At 43.2% G+C, this 13,853-nt stretch overlaps 3 protein-coding genes across 4 annotated transcripts; 1 reads left to right on the plus strand and 2 right to left on the minus strand.

The window, feature by feature from the left end:
• Nucleotides 1–1,560: 1,560 nt before the first annotated feature.
• Nucleotides 1,561–5,138, plus strand: LOC144213031 (sn-1-specific diacylglycerol lipase ABHD11-like). Its single transcript, XM_077741273.1, has 6 exons — nucleotides 1,561–1,993; nucleotides 3,052–3,190; nucleotides 3,271–3,444; nucleotides 3,523–3,693; nucleotides 3,788–3,969; nucleotides 4,037–5,138. The coding sequence occupies exons 1-6, from the start codon at nucleotides 1,860–1,862 to the stop codon at nucleotides 4,170–4,172; spliced, it is 936 nt and encodes a 311-aa protein (XP_077597399.1). The 5' UTR covers nucleotides 1,561–1,859; the 3' UTR covers nucleotides 4,173–5,138.
• LOC144213030 (uncharacterized) lies at nucleotides 5,056–8,892 on the minus strand. The gene is made up of 6 exons (XM_077741272.1): nucleotides 8,314–8,892; nucleotides 7,055–7,174; nucleotides 6,829–6,996; nucleotides 6,440–6,525; nucleotides 6,249–6,369; nucleotides 5,056–5,582 (listed from the first exon to the last, which is right to left on the minus strand). Exons 1-6 carry the CDS (start codon nucleotides 8,764–8,766, stop codon nucleotides 5,250–5,252), a joined length of 1,281 nt encoding a protein of 426 aa, XP_077597398.1. The 5' UTR covers nucleotides 8,767–8,892; the 3' UTR covers nucleotides 5,056–5,249.
• A 614-nt stretch (nucleotides 8,893–9,506) lies between these two features.
• LOC144213035 (inactive C-alpha-formylglycine-generating enzyme 2-like) lies at nucleotides 9,507–13,671 on the minus strand. 2 transcript variants are annotated; one of them, XM_077741277.1, is made up of 9 exons: nucleotides 13,344–13,671; nucleotides 13,104–13,242; nucleotides 12,127–12,241; nucleotides 12,003–12,047; nucleotides 11,783–11,933; nucleotides 11,666–11,721; nucleotides 11,524–11,608; nucleotides 10,832–10,973; nucleotides 9,507–10,657 (listed from the first exon to the last, which is right to left on the minus strand). In XM_077741277.1, the coding sequence occupies exons 1-9, from the start codon at nucleotides 13,405–13,407 to the stop codon at nucleotides 10,567–10,569; spliced, it is 888 nt and encodes a 295-aa protein (XP_077597403.1). In that variant the 5' UTR covers nucleotides 13,408–13,671; the 3' UTR covers nucleotides 9,507–10,566. The 2 variants fall into 2 exon arrangements, with proteins under 2 accessions (XP_077597403.1, XP_077597402.1); XM_077741276.1 differs by having other exon boundaries at nucleotides 13,104–13,245; nucleotides 13,344–13,668.
• Between the last annotated feature and the right edge of the window lie 182 nt (nucleotides 13,672–13,853).

A 13,853-nucleotide genomic window follows, 5' to 3' on the forward strand; every position in this document is an offset into this window, starting at 1 on the left:
ATACTCTGAATAACTCTTAACTTGTTACGTCGTTACTAACATTACTAGGCATGTAACGTTAGTATAGCGTACACTTATTTAGCCTGTTGTTCGCTATTTTATTCTAATTTTAAATCACCTTTCAAAATAACGTGTGTTTTTGGTGTTGGATTTTATCAAATAAATTTCCCCCGAAAATGTGACTTATACTCCATTTTTGTTTCCTTCTTAATTCTGCATTTTTTGGCTGGTGCGACTTATACTCAAGTGTGACTTATAGTCCGGTAAATACGGTAAATTGAATGTCTATCTCCATTGACTGTAACCAATGAGTCGATAGAAGTATTTGTTGCAGGTGATGAAGACACTCGAAGATGAGAATGACCTGGCAGCAAAGTCCAAAAGCTGATAGAGAAAATGTGCTAAGGTTATCACTGGTTTTTCTAACCTATCTCCCCCGCAACTTGTGTAAAACACTACACTTTGCATTATTATTATCATTATCATCATTATTATTCACCCCTGCCGGGGATCTTATCTTCAATGCTATTTTGATGCTCAGCAAAAAAATTAAAATTCTGATCATAATTACAATATAGCAGAAGAAAAATATGAAGGTTGTCATGTTGTTGTCTTGAACGTTCATGCAGTCTTTGGAAAAAGCAAAAAAAAAAAAAGCAAAATTCAGTCAAACTCAATATAAAAAAACAAAAAACAACAAACTCAATAGTCAATATATGTTTGAGTCATTGTGATTACAGATAATGTGAATTCCTACAATTTGTCAATATTACAAAGCTTGGAAATTAAGCGATAAAGTTAAGGGTGTGTTTAAAGTGACTTTTTTTTATTAAACGTTTAGAACAAATGTAAGTAGTTCAATGGGTGAACTTTGATCTTATGAAAGTGTTTTCCATGTGCGCCATGGTCCCGTGGGCCGTCGTCGTGGGAACGGCCTGCTCCATCCCAGCAGACGGCTCCTATCGCAACCAAAGTTTGCGGTCTCTCAATATGAACTCATTGGCTGCCATTGAAGGTGATGGATTCCCAATCTATATGAACTGGGAAGGTCTGTTAGGGGATGATCAAAATGTCTTGCCATTGGGTCTCATTACACTGACGCAAGAGTGTAAATAGTGAGTCATTCATGTGACCTTAAAATAGATTCGTCATGTTTCAAAATCATCATAAGTGCACCGGTAAGCTTTTTGCTGACATCTAGAGGCAACAAAGAGTAGCGGCAATATAAAGCCTTTTGTAATGCCCTTGACAAACGTGTCCAAATATATGAAAAATAAATAAATAAATAATACTAATAAATAAATACATACATAAATAAATTACAAAAAATACATAATGATAATAATAAAAACAATAAATAATAAAACATGAAAAAATATATATACATATACTGTACTTACACACATACATATACACACATACATATACATACACACACATCCATATACATACATGCATATATATACCATATAGTATGATTTTTATTTGAGATTAGTTTTGCTCCTCCATGGGGTTAAATACTCCTTTCGGCCCACATCGGGATTAGACAAACATTGGCCACGCCCATCAAGTGTCTCACTCCGCACCGGCAGCAACATTGCGGCCATGTTGCTAGGGGCAGCATTTCCATCTTTAACGTAATACTTGGACATCGTAAATAAGTCGTTTCTTTTTAATTCTCTACCGACTTTAATGATCTTCCAGTTGTGTAAAGCACGCTGTCAAAGAAGTGCGTCGTGCCTATACATTGTAGCAGTCGGCGGCTGGCTAGCTTGCCAACAACTCCGAGCTCCCAAAGGCCCGCATGTCGCCGAGTTAACTCCAAATCCAGGTTTTTCTCTTCGAAAAGTGACGCCACCATGACCCTCTTGTGCCACTTGGTCCAAGCGACGAGGCCGAGACCGAGATTTGTTCCTCTCCTTTCTCGGCCACCTTGTCGCCTGCCGCCCGGACGGAGGCTCGCTAACTCGGCTAGTTTGTCCAGCACCAGCAGGTAACTGCCAGTAGCAAAAAACAACATTTTAATTCCAAATATTTTTGAAATAGTCAATATAAATAAGTAGTAAATATATACAAGTAGTCAACATGAACAAGTGGTCACGGAAGTAGCCAGGTACAAACGGTTACTAAAGTGGTTAGCAGCCTATCGAAAGTGCAAATACAAGATGAGAAATTAGTCTAGATTGGGTCCTCCCAAATGCAGAACTTGAGTTGAAGCAGTTATTGCAATTTTATCACAGTAGATTGATTAATTCATTCATTTATTTTCTGAACCACATTATCCTCACTAGAGTCGCGCTTGGAGCATATCCAGCTGACTTCGGGCCAGAGGCAGGGGTCACCCTGAATCGTTGGCAAGCCAATCGCAGGGGACGGACAAGCATTCACGCGCACATGCATACCTAAGGGCAATTTATAGTGGCCAATCAGCCCTACCATGCATATTTTTCGAATGTGGGAGGAGACCGGAGTACCCAGAAAAAAACCCACACAGGCCCGGGGAGAACATGCAAATTCCACACAGGTGGACATGACCTGGTTTTGAACCCAGGACCCCAGAGCTGTTTTCCGAAGCGGTATCCACTCGCTTCACCGGGCCGCCCGTGTACTGTCTGTTTTTTTATAGAAAAAAAATACAGTATTTACTCACATATAAGCCGCATCCTGAAAGTTGCCTTGAATTTTTTTTATTTGACAATTTCTCAATAGTGTTCCCAATGTTCACCTCCATATTCCATTTTAATAGTGAGTACAAATGTTACTTTGAAGAGACAATCTTAAGAAAAATCATTACAAGTGGTATTTCTGGGACACTTTATGAATCAAATGCACATTATTAGGCTCAATATCATAAGAACGTTGATATTCCTGTCTTTGTAAATGCAAAATATAAAATTATTCAATTTGAAAAAAGAAATAAAACCGGCTTTTAAGCGAGTAAATGCGGTAATTTGGTGTTCAAGAAGTCTATATTTAAATTTGCATCTTGATAAAGCCGGGTCGTCTTATATTTGGGTCGATACAGTAGTTTAATAAAGTTTGTTCTTCCAGCACGGTCAATCTGACTTATGACGTGTTTGATGGGAAGAGCGACAGCTCCACGCCACTAGTCTTCCTACATGGCCTGTTCGGAAGCAAATCCAACTTTCAATCCATCGCCAAGTCACTGGTGCAGCGGACCGGTCGTAAGGTACATACCAGCACTCGTCGGAATCCTGAGCATCTATATTCCGGGGTGTAGACATCCTCATCGTCTTTTTGTCCAGTTAGGTGCTGACCGTTGATGCCCGTAACCACGGCAACAGTCCCCACCATCCAGAGCTGACGTACGAGGCCATGAGCGGCGACCTGTTACAACTTCTCACGCAGTTGCATATCGACAAGTGCATCCTAATTGGGCACAGCATGGGCGGCAAGACGGCAATGACCACCGCCCTCACTCAGGTCACCCCTTATATGTTTACTTGCGGCGTGATACTGAGAGCTAAATGCTTTAAAGATCTTTGTCTTCCCTGCTGGCAGCCGGCACTGGTGGAACGGTTGGTTGTGGTGGACATCAGCCCGGCTCAGAGCAATACCAGAAGTGACTTCCACTTGTACATTGACGCCATGCGAGATGTCAACGTCCCCAGCGATCTGCCGCGCTCCACCGCCAGACGCTCGGCTGAGGACCAGCTGCGACACCGAGTGAAGGTCAGAATCACTTTTATGGGAAGATTCTCTGAATGATCTCATGTGATGATCAAACTCCCCCGATCGTGACGTAATCGGAGCTTTTTGTGTTTAGGAGCACTCGTTGCGACAGTTCCTGCTCACCAACCTGGTGGAAAGAAACGGTAGGTACGCTTGGAGGGTCAACCTGGATGCAGTCTCAACACACCTTGATGATCTCATGAGTTTTCCAAGTGTTGACTCCACCTATCAAGGCCCTACGCTCTTCCTGGGGGGAGCCAAATCACCTTACATCAGGTACTACTTTCATCGAATCGGGTAAAAACTATAGGTTGTTAAACTGTTGTCACCCACCTACCCCCAGCTCTGAAGATTACCCCAAAATTGAGCGTCTGTTCCCGTGCGCCAGCATTCAGTACATACCAGATGCAGGCCACTGGATTCACGCTGAAAAACCATTGGACTTCATCAGCTCTGTTGTCACCTTCCTGCGTTCCTAATGCCCACCATCAGATGAGAACTCAAAATGGCCGACCACATAAATGGACTCGCACAATTATTTTTCACTCTCGCATTACAGTGAAGGTGGCGCGAGTGGTTAATGCCTCGGCCTTACAGCTCTAGGGTCCTGGGTTGAAGTCCAGGTCCACCTGTGTGGAGTTTGCATGTTCTCCCCAGCGTGGGTTCTCTCCGGGTACTCCGGTTTCCTCCCACATTCCAAAAACATGCATGGTAGGCCAATTGGACACTCTAAATTGCCCCTAGGTATGAGTGTGAGCGTGCATGGTTGTCCGGGACAGGCTCCAGCCGCCCCCACGAACCTAATGAGGATAAAGCGGTTCAGAAAATGACGAGGCATTAGTGAATGAATCCCCAGGATTGAATGTGGTTGTCAAGCCCAATGCTGCTAACTGGCAGGTTGTGATGTGGTACTACACTAAAGACGAGAAACCCTCATTCAGTACTTGATGGGTGAACTAATCATTGAAAAATAGCTGCAATATGAGGAATTTGGAACACTGCAACTATTACCCTGCCATATTTATACTAGGACTGCGTGCAGGTAGCTTAACATGTTTCAGTGTTGTCCCATCTGTCGTGCATTATTTGTGAGGTGACATGTGATGAGGTGTTTTTTTTCCCGATGTGACATTCCACTTCAGCAACTTCTACATTTACATTATTCTCAGCACCGAAGTCAATTTTTCCTCTCGGTGGCATCTGCAATGTAGCATATTTGTCTCGGATTAAGAGGTGGGAATTGGCTCGACGAGTGACGTGGGAGTCAGACAATGAGTTGAACTGACACAATATGCACTCTCCATGTAAACATGTAGAGGACTAATTAGTCCTCTACATATTATAATAAGTAGGAAATGTAAGTAAATGTTGTGGCTTTATTTATTTACAATCAGAGTTATAAAGTAAAGAAATCACACATCCATAATATATGAACCCCCAAGTAACTTTGTCCTTCCTATGTTGTATACATAATATTATTCATGTGCCGATGATTAGCCCTCTTCAATAAAAGCAAGGTATTTAAATGTTTTCTTCCTGAACTTGGTCATTTCGGGTCAGTTGAGCGAAATCACCTGGAAGCCATCATTCCCCTTGAGCTGGGAGCCCTCTGTGGTAGGCTGCCCCCCAGTGCCCCTCCTCCACTTGTCCTTCCAAGTGGGGGCCTGCCACATGGGTGACAGCTGTGGCCTGCCATTAAAGACCTGGGTGGGACTGTGCGCAGTGGGAGAATCTGGTGAGGCAGGCCCGGGAGGCACCGGGAAGTTGGTGGGCCGTTGCAGGGGCACCTTGTTCCTCCTCAGGATGCCCATGCGAGAGGTTTTCTTGGTGTTGTTGTCCAGCTGCTGCTGCAGATGGAGCTGCTGCTGAAGTAAAAGCTGCATATCCTCCTGAAAGGCAGAAGAAACGACCATGCTTTATACAGTGGCACCTATACTTTTTTTTAATTAATTGGTTCCAGAACTGGTTTTGTAAATTAGATTTTTTATAAATAGAAGCAGATTTTACATTGAATTATGACTCATTCCTTGATCTATAATACTACCCCCCCCTCCCCCAAACCAAATGATAAAAGTAATAACAATTTTGGGTGAAAATATGTATGCTATAGAAAATAAATGCTATTTATTAAGCCATTACTATGGATAAAAAAATAGAGTCGAATTGCGAGTGGCAGCCGGGTAAACATACGTTCACGCAACACAAAAACTTAAAATTATGTTACGCACACTCAGACAAACAACTTTCTAACGGACGAGGGTCAAAGTGTCAAATGTACAGTAAAAGGGGCTTTTGTGGGAGTGTTACCAGATAGTTGCTTAGCTATTGACTATCACGACAATTTTAAAATATAATACCAGATACAAGAAGTGTATTTACATTTTGAGCGGATGTTTGACGTTTCGAAAATTGGACCGTTTTCCCGTATCTTGGAACAAAAGATTTACCATCAAAGCTTTTTGTAAATTGAATATTTTGTGTGTAGAATGTAGCATTGGTAAGTAGAGGTACCACTGTAGTTTAGTTTAGTTGTGATGCTGTTTTTGAATACCCACCTTCCAAGCTTCCAACTCCAGGGACAACTCCAAGCGTTTCTGTGCCGCCTCCAGCAGTTGGTTGTTAAGCAGCATCATTTCTGTCTTGCAGCGCAGGAGCTCTGTCTCCATGGCTTTCTTCCTGCCCGAACACATGCAAACATGTATTAGCCGAACAAAACCGCAGATATCTGTCCGCACCCGATACTAACTTCTCAATGGCGTCATCTCGATCCCTCAGCGCTTGTTGCAGCAAAGCGCCATCCTCAGACGTGCGCCCTTGAAGCGAGTTGGCTTCCTGTATGCAACACCATGTGTTAGATCAAACCCTTTTGACATTTAGCATAGCTCACAGCAAGTTCTTTTGTGACACTTTGACATGATGGGCGAAGTAACAGGTCGTGTGAGTTTTGAAAACTAAAATGGTTCTGCCCAAATGGCTGGATGTCAAAATTAAGCACAAGCTATTGTTGGCAAAAAATAAACATGACTACCCAAGTTCACAATTTGGGTCAATTTTGAATGCTTTGCCAGTACGAGCCAGTTTTTTCCAGATCAAAATCCAGACCGCAGTGAAAACTTAGTCCAAGAAATTCAGCACCTTTTGGGCAATGCCGGTGACGGCCATTTTCCGGGTGATGTCCTGCAGCTGGGTGAGGGCAGCATCCAGGCGCTTCTCCCCAGGAGGCGGCAGCTCTGGTGGGGGTTGCCCCTGCTGGGTGGGCATCATCTGCATCAGCCTCAAGATGGACAGGATCTCCTCCGTCACCTGGAAACACGAAGGTCACTCGAGGCCACCGTCACCAACATGCGGGCAGAAGGTTTACCCGCTCTCGATCCTGACTCCATCCGGACCCGTGTCGACTCTCCTGCAGTTTGTCCACTTGGGCTTTTAGCTTGATGCTGCGTCGTCGGGACAGCTCCACCTCCCGACGGACTTCTTTCAGCTGCAACCGCACATTTTTAGATAAACTTATGGCAAACTTGATTGAATATAATTAATAAATGCAACAATGTTAACATTGCAATTTTTCCAAGTGTCATCAATTAGAAGTAAAAAATGCTCAGGTTTTCAAAAATCTAATTCTTTTTTTTCCCTTACAGGATGTTTAATGAAACTTGTACGTGACTTTTTTGAGCACAGTTAATTATAAAACGATCATTGGCATTGACGATAGACGTCCAAACTACTCAAACCCTTCCTCAAAATGGTTGTTGTTAAAAGACTCCTGAGTCTGTGCCATTGATGGCTATGAAACATCCAATCTATTTTGACTGCAAATTAATGGTGATACATTTTGAGTTGGGGAAGATAGCAGCAAATAGATGGATTGGCCATCTACCAACCACAATAGCACAGAGGGATTGCTAATTTTACCCAACTACCACAGCACATACTCTGAATACTAAAACATTTTTTTGTCATTCCACCATTTTTTTGTACAAGAACTCTGAATTCCCATGACACCAACATTGTCATGCTGTTGCTAATCAATAAATATCAGTGAGACTATATGTGCAGAAGAGTCTAGAGGGGGGGGGGGGGGGGGATTTGGATTAAAGTGGCAGTAGAGGTATTGTCGGCGTCTTGGTGCTGACGTCACGTGATGCTCCTATTGATACGTTTGGGACTCAGTTCTCTCACTAGCAGTTTTACATTTTAGCAGGTTAGCGGGAGCCATATCAACCAATCAATACAGCCACATATTGCTAGATAGCCTTATATACCCATAGAGAGAAAAAACATTTGGCTTCTGAGCCGTATCTACCCATCCAAAGAGCCACGTTTGGCTTGAGAGCCTTATCTACCCACCAAGAGAACTGCATTTAATTCCCGGGTCATATCTACCCATCAAAAGAGCTACATAAGGCCCCCGAGCAATAAGTTCCCCACACCTGGTCTAACTACTCCATTTTTTTAGGGTTGGGTTTCCACAAATTAGGTCAATTAGAAGATATAAGGCCCAGATTGTTACTTTTGGCCCCGCCTCTCCGCGCCATTTGACGTAACAGCTGAGATTTAAAACCCAGTACAACCACAACAACAAAAGGACCATCTAAGCTAGAATAAATGAATGAATGGAACCGTGTCATTGACGTGTCCAAGAGTCCTGCGCCTCCCAAGCGGCCTCCCCACGTTGATAAGGTCGGGCAGTGTCATGTAGCTCCTCTGGAAGGGGGAGTCGCGCCCCCCTAAGTTGGGCGACCCGGAGCGCTCCTCCCGCTGGAGTGCGGTGACACCCGATGGCCGAGGATCCAAATCGGCATCCTCGCGCACTTCCGTCAGGCTCAGGCCGGTGAGGATGCACTCGTCGACGGTCCCAGGCGCTTCCGGGCCTTCGTCTTCTGGGTCCGACAAAGAAGCGTGCCAACGCGAGGTCACTGTGGAAGTTCGGGAGGGTTTGGAGCGGATTCTGTTGAGGGAGCAGTAAAGCCTCTCGGTGGAGGTCAAGCGCGGACGCAGACGCGAGTTGAGGTCCGAGAATTCTGCCGAAAAGTCGGGCTCCCCGGGGGAAGAGAACACATCTCCCGAGTCCATGGTCGTAAGGTGAGACTGACAAAAAGAAAGATTGAGGTGGAAGACGGAAAAGAATGTGGGCCAACTAGTTTTTCCTGCCACCAAATGACGCCACGCCACTCATTCCGACTGAAGCTGACGTCATTTCCCTGAGCGTTTATATACTTCCTTATCTCGAACCCTTTGGAGGACGTCGTAAAAAAAACAGAAAGATTGATTTGCCAGACTCAAATGCCGGGCATTAGAAACATTTTTTTCAACACTTCCCGATGACAGCAGGTGTACATTTCACTGAGATAAAAAAAGAAGCTATTCAATTAAGACAATACTTTTTATTTAAAATTAAAATAAAACAAGGAATGGGGTCCAGGTCGTTACACCTGTGTGGAGTTTGAATGGGTGTTTGTCTCCTTGTGCCCTGTGATTGGCTGGCCACCAATTCAGGGTGTCCAAAGCCTCAGGCAAGAAGTCAGCTGGGATAGGCTCCAGCACCCCCATGACTCTATTGAGGATAAAGCAGTTCAGAAAATGAGATGAGAAAACAAGGAAACTGGAGTCCAACAGAATCCTTGGTGGAGGTAGGCAATAGATTAGATAAAAATATACACGTTAAGCATGATGGCTCACTAGTCCATGATTTGTTTTTCTTAAAATAATGTGAAACTTGAAATGAGCTACATTCAGTTTTTTTGTTTATCATCTCTCAAAATAATGGAAAATGAATCATGCTCAGGTCGCTGATTAAAATGAGTGGTTCCATCTCAGAAAACAAGTTTTAATCCCTTTTTCCAATCTGGGTTTCTTGAACAGAAATGGGAAAAGAAATACAAAAGATAATTGCTTCCCATTGCTTTTGACACATTGTTTATACCATATGTCTCAGGCATCCCCCAAATTGACAGTTTTCAACGCCGATGTCTTTCTTGTATATTGCGGGAAAAGAAACAGGAATTGAAATTTAAAAAAAACTTCATTCCTTGGTATGCATTTTGTTTGAAAACATTACATCAAGGAAGACATCCCACCAAAAAAAGCACTAACTGAGCTATTTACATACTGTCAAACCCTACAGATCATACTTTGCTTTCCAAATTCTGTTTAATAAAGGCAGCTTGGAAAAATGTACCGTATTTTCTCACATATATCCGTATTTGTAACAAAAAAAAAGATGACCGAATTAAGGGTAAGGCTTATATCCGCACAAGACTTAACGCGTTGCTACACTCTATTCTCCAGTAGATGTAGGCAAATTAACATTTACTTTTTGTTGGTTATTTTCAGTTTTGCAGTAAGAAACTAACCTTTACTGGATGAATTGCTAACTTCCTTATGATGTTGAGCCTAATAATTTGCTTTTGATTCATACAGTATCTCAGAAATAACACATTTTTTTTCAAGATTTTTTCCTTCAAAGTAACACAATTGTACTTCCTTTTAAAAACCATGAATATGGAGGTGAAAATTGTGAATCAAGTGATGGCTTATACGTGAGAAATTGTAAAAAGAAACGACTTTAAGGCAAGTTTAAGGGTGCAGCTTATACACCGGAGATGCTTAGATCCAAGAAAATGAGATTACAAAATAAAATTCGAAACAGAATTGGTCTGGTTTTCCTTTTTTGTTCTATTTCCAAAATAAGAAGAAAAACAAATCCAACTTTTTCACATTTCGTCCATCTTTGTCTTCAGGCCGATAAATCAGTCGCCCTGAACTTACAAGGCAATTTGTCGAGTCAGCACTTTCATGTCGTGTGTAACTTCATCACACTTTTTTTTAATCCTTATATACATTTGACATGTTTCCTGTCACTAGCACAGTTGTCTACAAATCGCCGCGTGGTTTTCTCTCATGGCTGTCCGAAGCGCACCTGAAACTCAGGTTGTCGGAGGCCGAGTCAGGTGTGTTGCCCATCCTGTGGGACATGCTCACTTTAAAATCAATGTCTGCCACTCACAGCAATAGACATCCAATTCCATTTCAATTAGGAGGGGATCATTGCCAAAGCTCCTATTTCAAATGGCTTGAATATCTGTTGCTCTCGATGGCAGGAAATGAGCTAAAACAAATATGAAGTAGAACTGATAACCTGGTGTCGACTTGAGCTTTGTGATTGGCTGAGCCATCGGCGGTATCAATCCAAGAGGCACCACGCAGCACGAACATCTGTTGGCGCGATGCAAAGATGCTGGATGTCCACTCCCACGTGTTACCCAACATGTCCAACAGTCCTGTCACATGATCAGCTTCATCATTAAGTGTTTTTATAAATGATTCTGCGACATTTCACAATGTTACATGGCAAAATTCTCTTATTGATTCAAAATCCGTCTAAAACAATCTTTACGTGCGTTTTTGTTAGAAAATAAGCAATGTGTCTGCATTTCCACTCGTGTCCAATAGGAGGAAGCACAACGCCGATAAAGCACAGCAGACAGTATGCTGATGTCCAAATGCAGCGTGGACATGTAGCGGAGATGGGATGTTCATCCTGGGCCTGGGTGGGTTTTGTTCGGGAACTCCAGTTGCCTCCCAAATTCCAAAGAGATGCATGGTAGGCTGATTTCGCACTCTAAACTCTCATTAGGTATGCGTGTGAGCGTTAATGGTTGTATGTCTCTGTGTGCTTTACGGCTACTTGGCGACCGATCTAAAGCAAGAGTGCTCAATTTTTTTCTTCAAAGATCTACTTTTCAAGGAGCCAACATAGCCAACGTGGTAACCACTCGCGCCGCCCGGCCGCCCTTTGAGGCAATACACACCCCAAATAATCATCCTTACCAAACTGGTTCTGAGGTGGGAAAGCATCAACCGGCGCTAGGCCGTGATACCCATCCTCCGCCGTGTCACCATCCGGAAATGAACCCTGTCGGTTTTGTCTCATTAGCAACTTGTCGCGTGCCACAATGACGGCTAATCTCACCTGCCATAGGTTGGTCCTGTTGGCCCGGAAGCGCTTCCCCCACGGAAAGGTGGCGCCTGGAATCAATAAAGGACGAAAAAAATGTGTCGTTTGAGCAGGCGTGTGAGTGTTTGTTACCAGAGAGTCCTCCTCTAGCTGCCCATTCCCACTGCTCCTCAGTAGGCAGCTTTTTCTTCTTCCATGCGCAAAAGGCCTGAGCATCGTTCCAGCTGACGTGGACCACTGGGAATTCCAGTCGAGCGCTGATGCCAGAACCGGAACCAGAAGGCTGTGCCCGGAACGACGCAAGTAAATAGATGTTCTGTAATCCCCCCAAAACCAAACAAAAAATTCTGACCTGCCGCCAAAAGGCTCGTTCAACAGGAAGCCACCAAGGAGCAGACTGTCGAACATATAAAGGCCTTTGGAGCAACAAAAACGGGGTCCATCGAGATTTGAAGAGATTTCCAGTCGGTATTTACCTTAATGGTATGCGTCACTTTACTCTTGACGTCATCAGAAACAAAATCCTTAAAGACAAAACTCCAACCAAACTTCTCGGCTTCAGTTTTGTACTTTTCAGCCCTCACAAATTCCCTGAAAGAAGGAATGTGTGTTAGGGATGATCACGTGATCAGAATTTGGGCCCATCTTTCCACAGAGAGGTGTTAAGGGCTACAGTTATAATGATGTTGAGAAAAAAAATACTCTTTTGACATTTTTACTACATCACGATTAGACCCATCAAAGCCCAGCGGCTGAATGGATAGATAGAATCCAGGTCGATCCACTTGTGTGGAGTTTGCATATTCTACCCGGGCCTGTGTGGGTTACCTCTGGGTAGTGCGGTTCTCACCCACATTCCAAAGACATGCACGGAAGGCTGATTGGACGCTCTAAATGGCTCCTAGTTATGAGTGTGAGCGTGAATGGTTGTTTGTCGCCTTGTGCCCTGTGATTGGCTGGCCACCGATTAAGGGTGTCCCCCTCCTCTGGTCAGATGGAATAGGCCCCAGCAGCCCCCACAACCCTTGTGAGGATAAAGCGGTTCAGACAGAGGATTATAGACCCCTGAACTCATGGACAACGGAGTGGCATTGTTTAGGTGACCAGCTCTACCTAACTGTACAAATTGAGAAGTGCAGCAGAATGAAGACTGAAATCAAGCTTCTTATTATATTCAACGATATAGTCATTCATTCCATTCGGGAACATGCAAACTTTCCACAGGAAACTCCAGGCCTGGGATCGAACCCTAGGCTGATCCGCTCCGCCAATAGCGTTCATATTTTTCTTAGATCCATCTTTTATCAGAAAAGACTTTATTTATCACTAGTCCACTAATACAACACCCCCCCCCCCACCCCACCCCATAAAAACAACAAATTTCATCAACAACATTCATGCAAATGTAATTTTGAACACAAATATTGTTAGAAAACTTCACGCAAATACTAACCTGAAAGCCTGATTGGTGACGGAATGTCTATCCAATAAAAAAGGCAAAAGTTTAATCTCATCTTCATCCCCACCGAAGTTTGTCCTTGTCATTTTCCCTCCGGGGATGGCCACCATGGTGTCATGCTCATCAGCAGCAGCTGCTGTTAATCGTCAGAAAAATCGCGACAAATCTGTTGATGGAACTATACTGGATTTTTAAAAATGCTATATATAAATTCGGAGAGCAAGTTTTCTTCACCTGTCGCCACGGTGATGGATGAGAAGAAAGAAAGACACACAATACCTCTAAAGAACATTTCCATTCCCAAATAACGATTCGGTCACATAATAAAAGGCCAAAAATGATGAATTTGTGGCTAATTTTGCCTTACCGGGCTCAACAGTTTGCGTTCATGGAACTGGAGGTTCGGCAAAAACAAAAGCGCAATTTATGTTCCGCGTGTAATAAATCAACGTGTATTTTTAGATCAATTGGTTTTGAAACGATTTATCGATTTGCAATATTTTCAAATTATTTTCGTCATTTAAAGCGGAGAATAAATGCTTTCGATTTTGAGTGCATCGAACAAAATAACCCGACAAGAAACAAGCACTTCATGATTCATCAACAGCCGGCTCATCCTTACTTTCGACATAAGTAAAAAGAAATATGGAACAACTGCAAAGTTAAAAATGCAATTCCAAATCTTGCAGCAACTGCCCTTTCAACTTTAGTTATACAATACGTTTAAACTAAATTGTGTTTTCA

The sequence above is a fragment of the Stigmatopora nigra genome, chromosome 19 (assembly GCF_051989575.1).
Source record: "Stigmatopora nigra isolate UIUO_SnigA chromosome 19, RoL_Snig_1.1, whole genome shotgun sequence".
In the NCBI taxonomy this organism is placed as follows: domain Eukaryota; kingdom Metazoa; phylum Chordata; class Actinopteri; order Syngnathiformes; family Syngnathidae; genus Stigmatopora; species Stigmatopora nigra.

Coding starts and splice junctions, on each gene's coding strand:
- LOC144213031 (XM_077741273.1), top strand. CDS start 1,860: ATGACCCTCTTGTGCCACTTGGTCCAAGCGACGAGGCCGAGACCGAGA. Junction 3,191..3,270: donor TGCAGCGGACCGGTCGTAAG/GTACATACCAGC, acceptor TTGTCCAGTTAG/GTGCTGACCGTTGATGCCCG. Junction 3,970..4,036: donor GCCAAATCACCTTACATCAG/GTACTACTTTCA, acceptor ACCTACCCCCAG/CTCTGAAGATTACCCCAAAA.
- LOC144213030 (XM_077741272.1), bottom strand. CDS start 8,766: ATGGACTCGGGAGATGTGTTCTCTTCCCCCGGGGAGCCCGACTTTTCG. Junction 6,997..7,054: donor GGAGTCAGGATCGAGAGCGG/GTAAACCTTCTG, acceptor TCGTGTTTCCAG/GTGACGGAGGAGATCCTGTC. Junction 5,583..6,248: donor TGGAGTTGGAAGCTTGGAAG/GTGGGTATTCAA, acceptor TCTGCCTTTCAG/GAGGATATGCAGCTTTTACT.
- LOC144213035 (XM_077741276.1), bottom strand. CDS start 13,407: ATGGAAATGTTCTTTAGAGGTATTGTGTGTCTTTCTTTCTTCTCATCC. Junction 11,934..12,002: donor AACGAGCCTTTTGGCGGCAG/GTCAGAATTTTT, acceptor TTCCGGGCACAG/CCTTCTGGTTCCGGTTCTGG. Junction 10,658..10,831: donor AAAGCTCAAGTCGACACCAG/GTTATCAGTTCT, acceptor CATGTCCCACAG/GATGGGCAACACACCTGACT.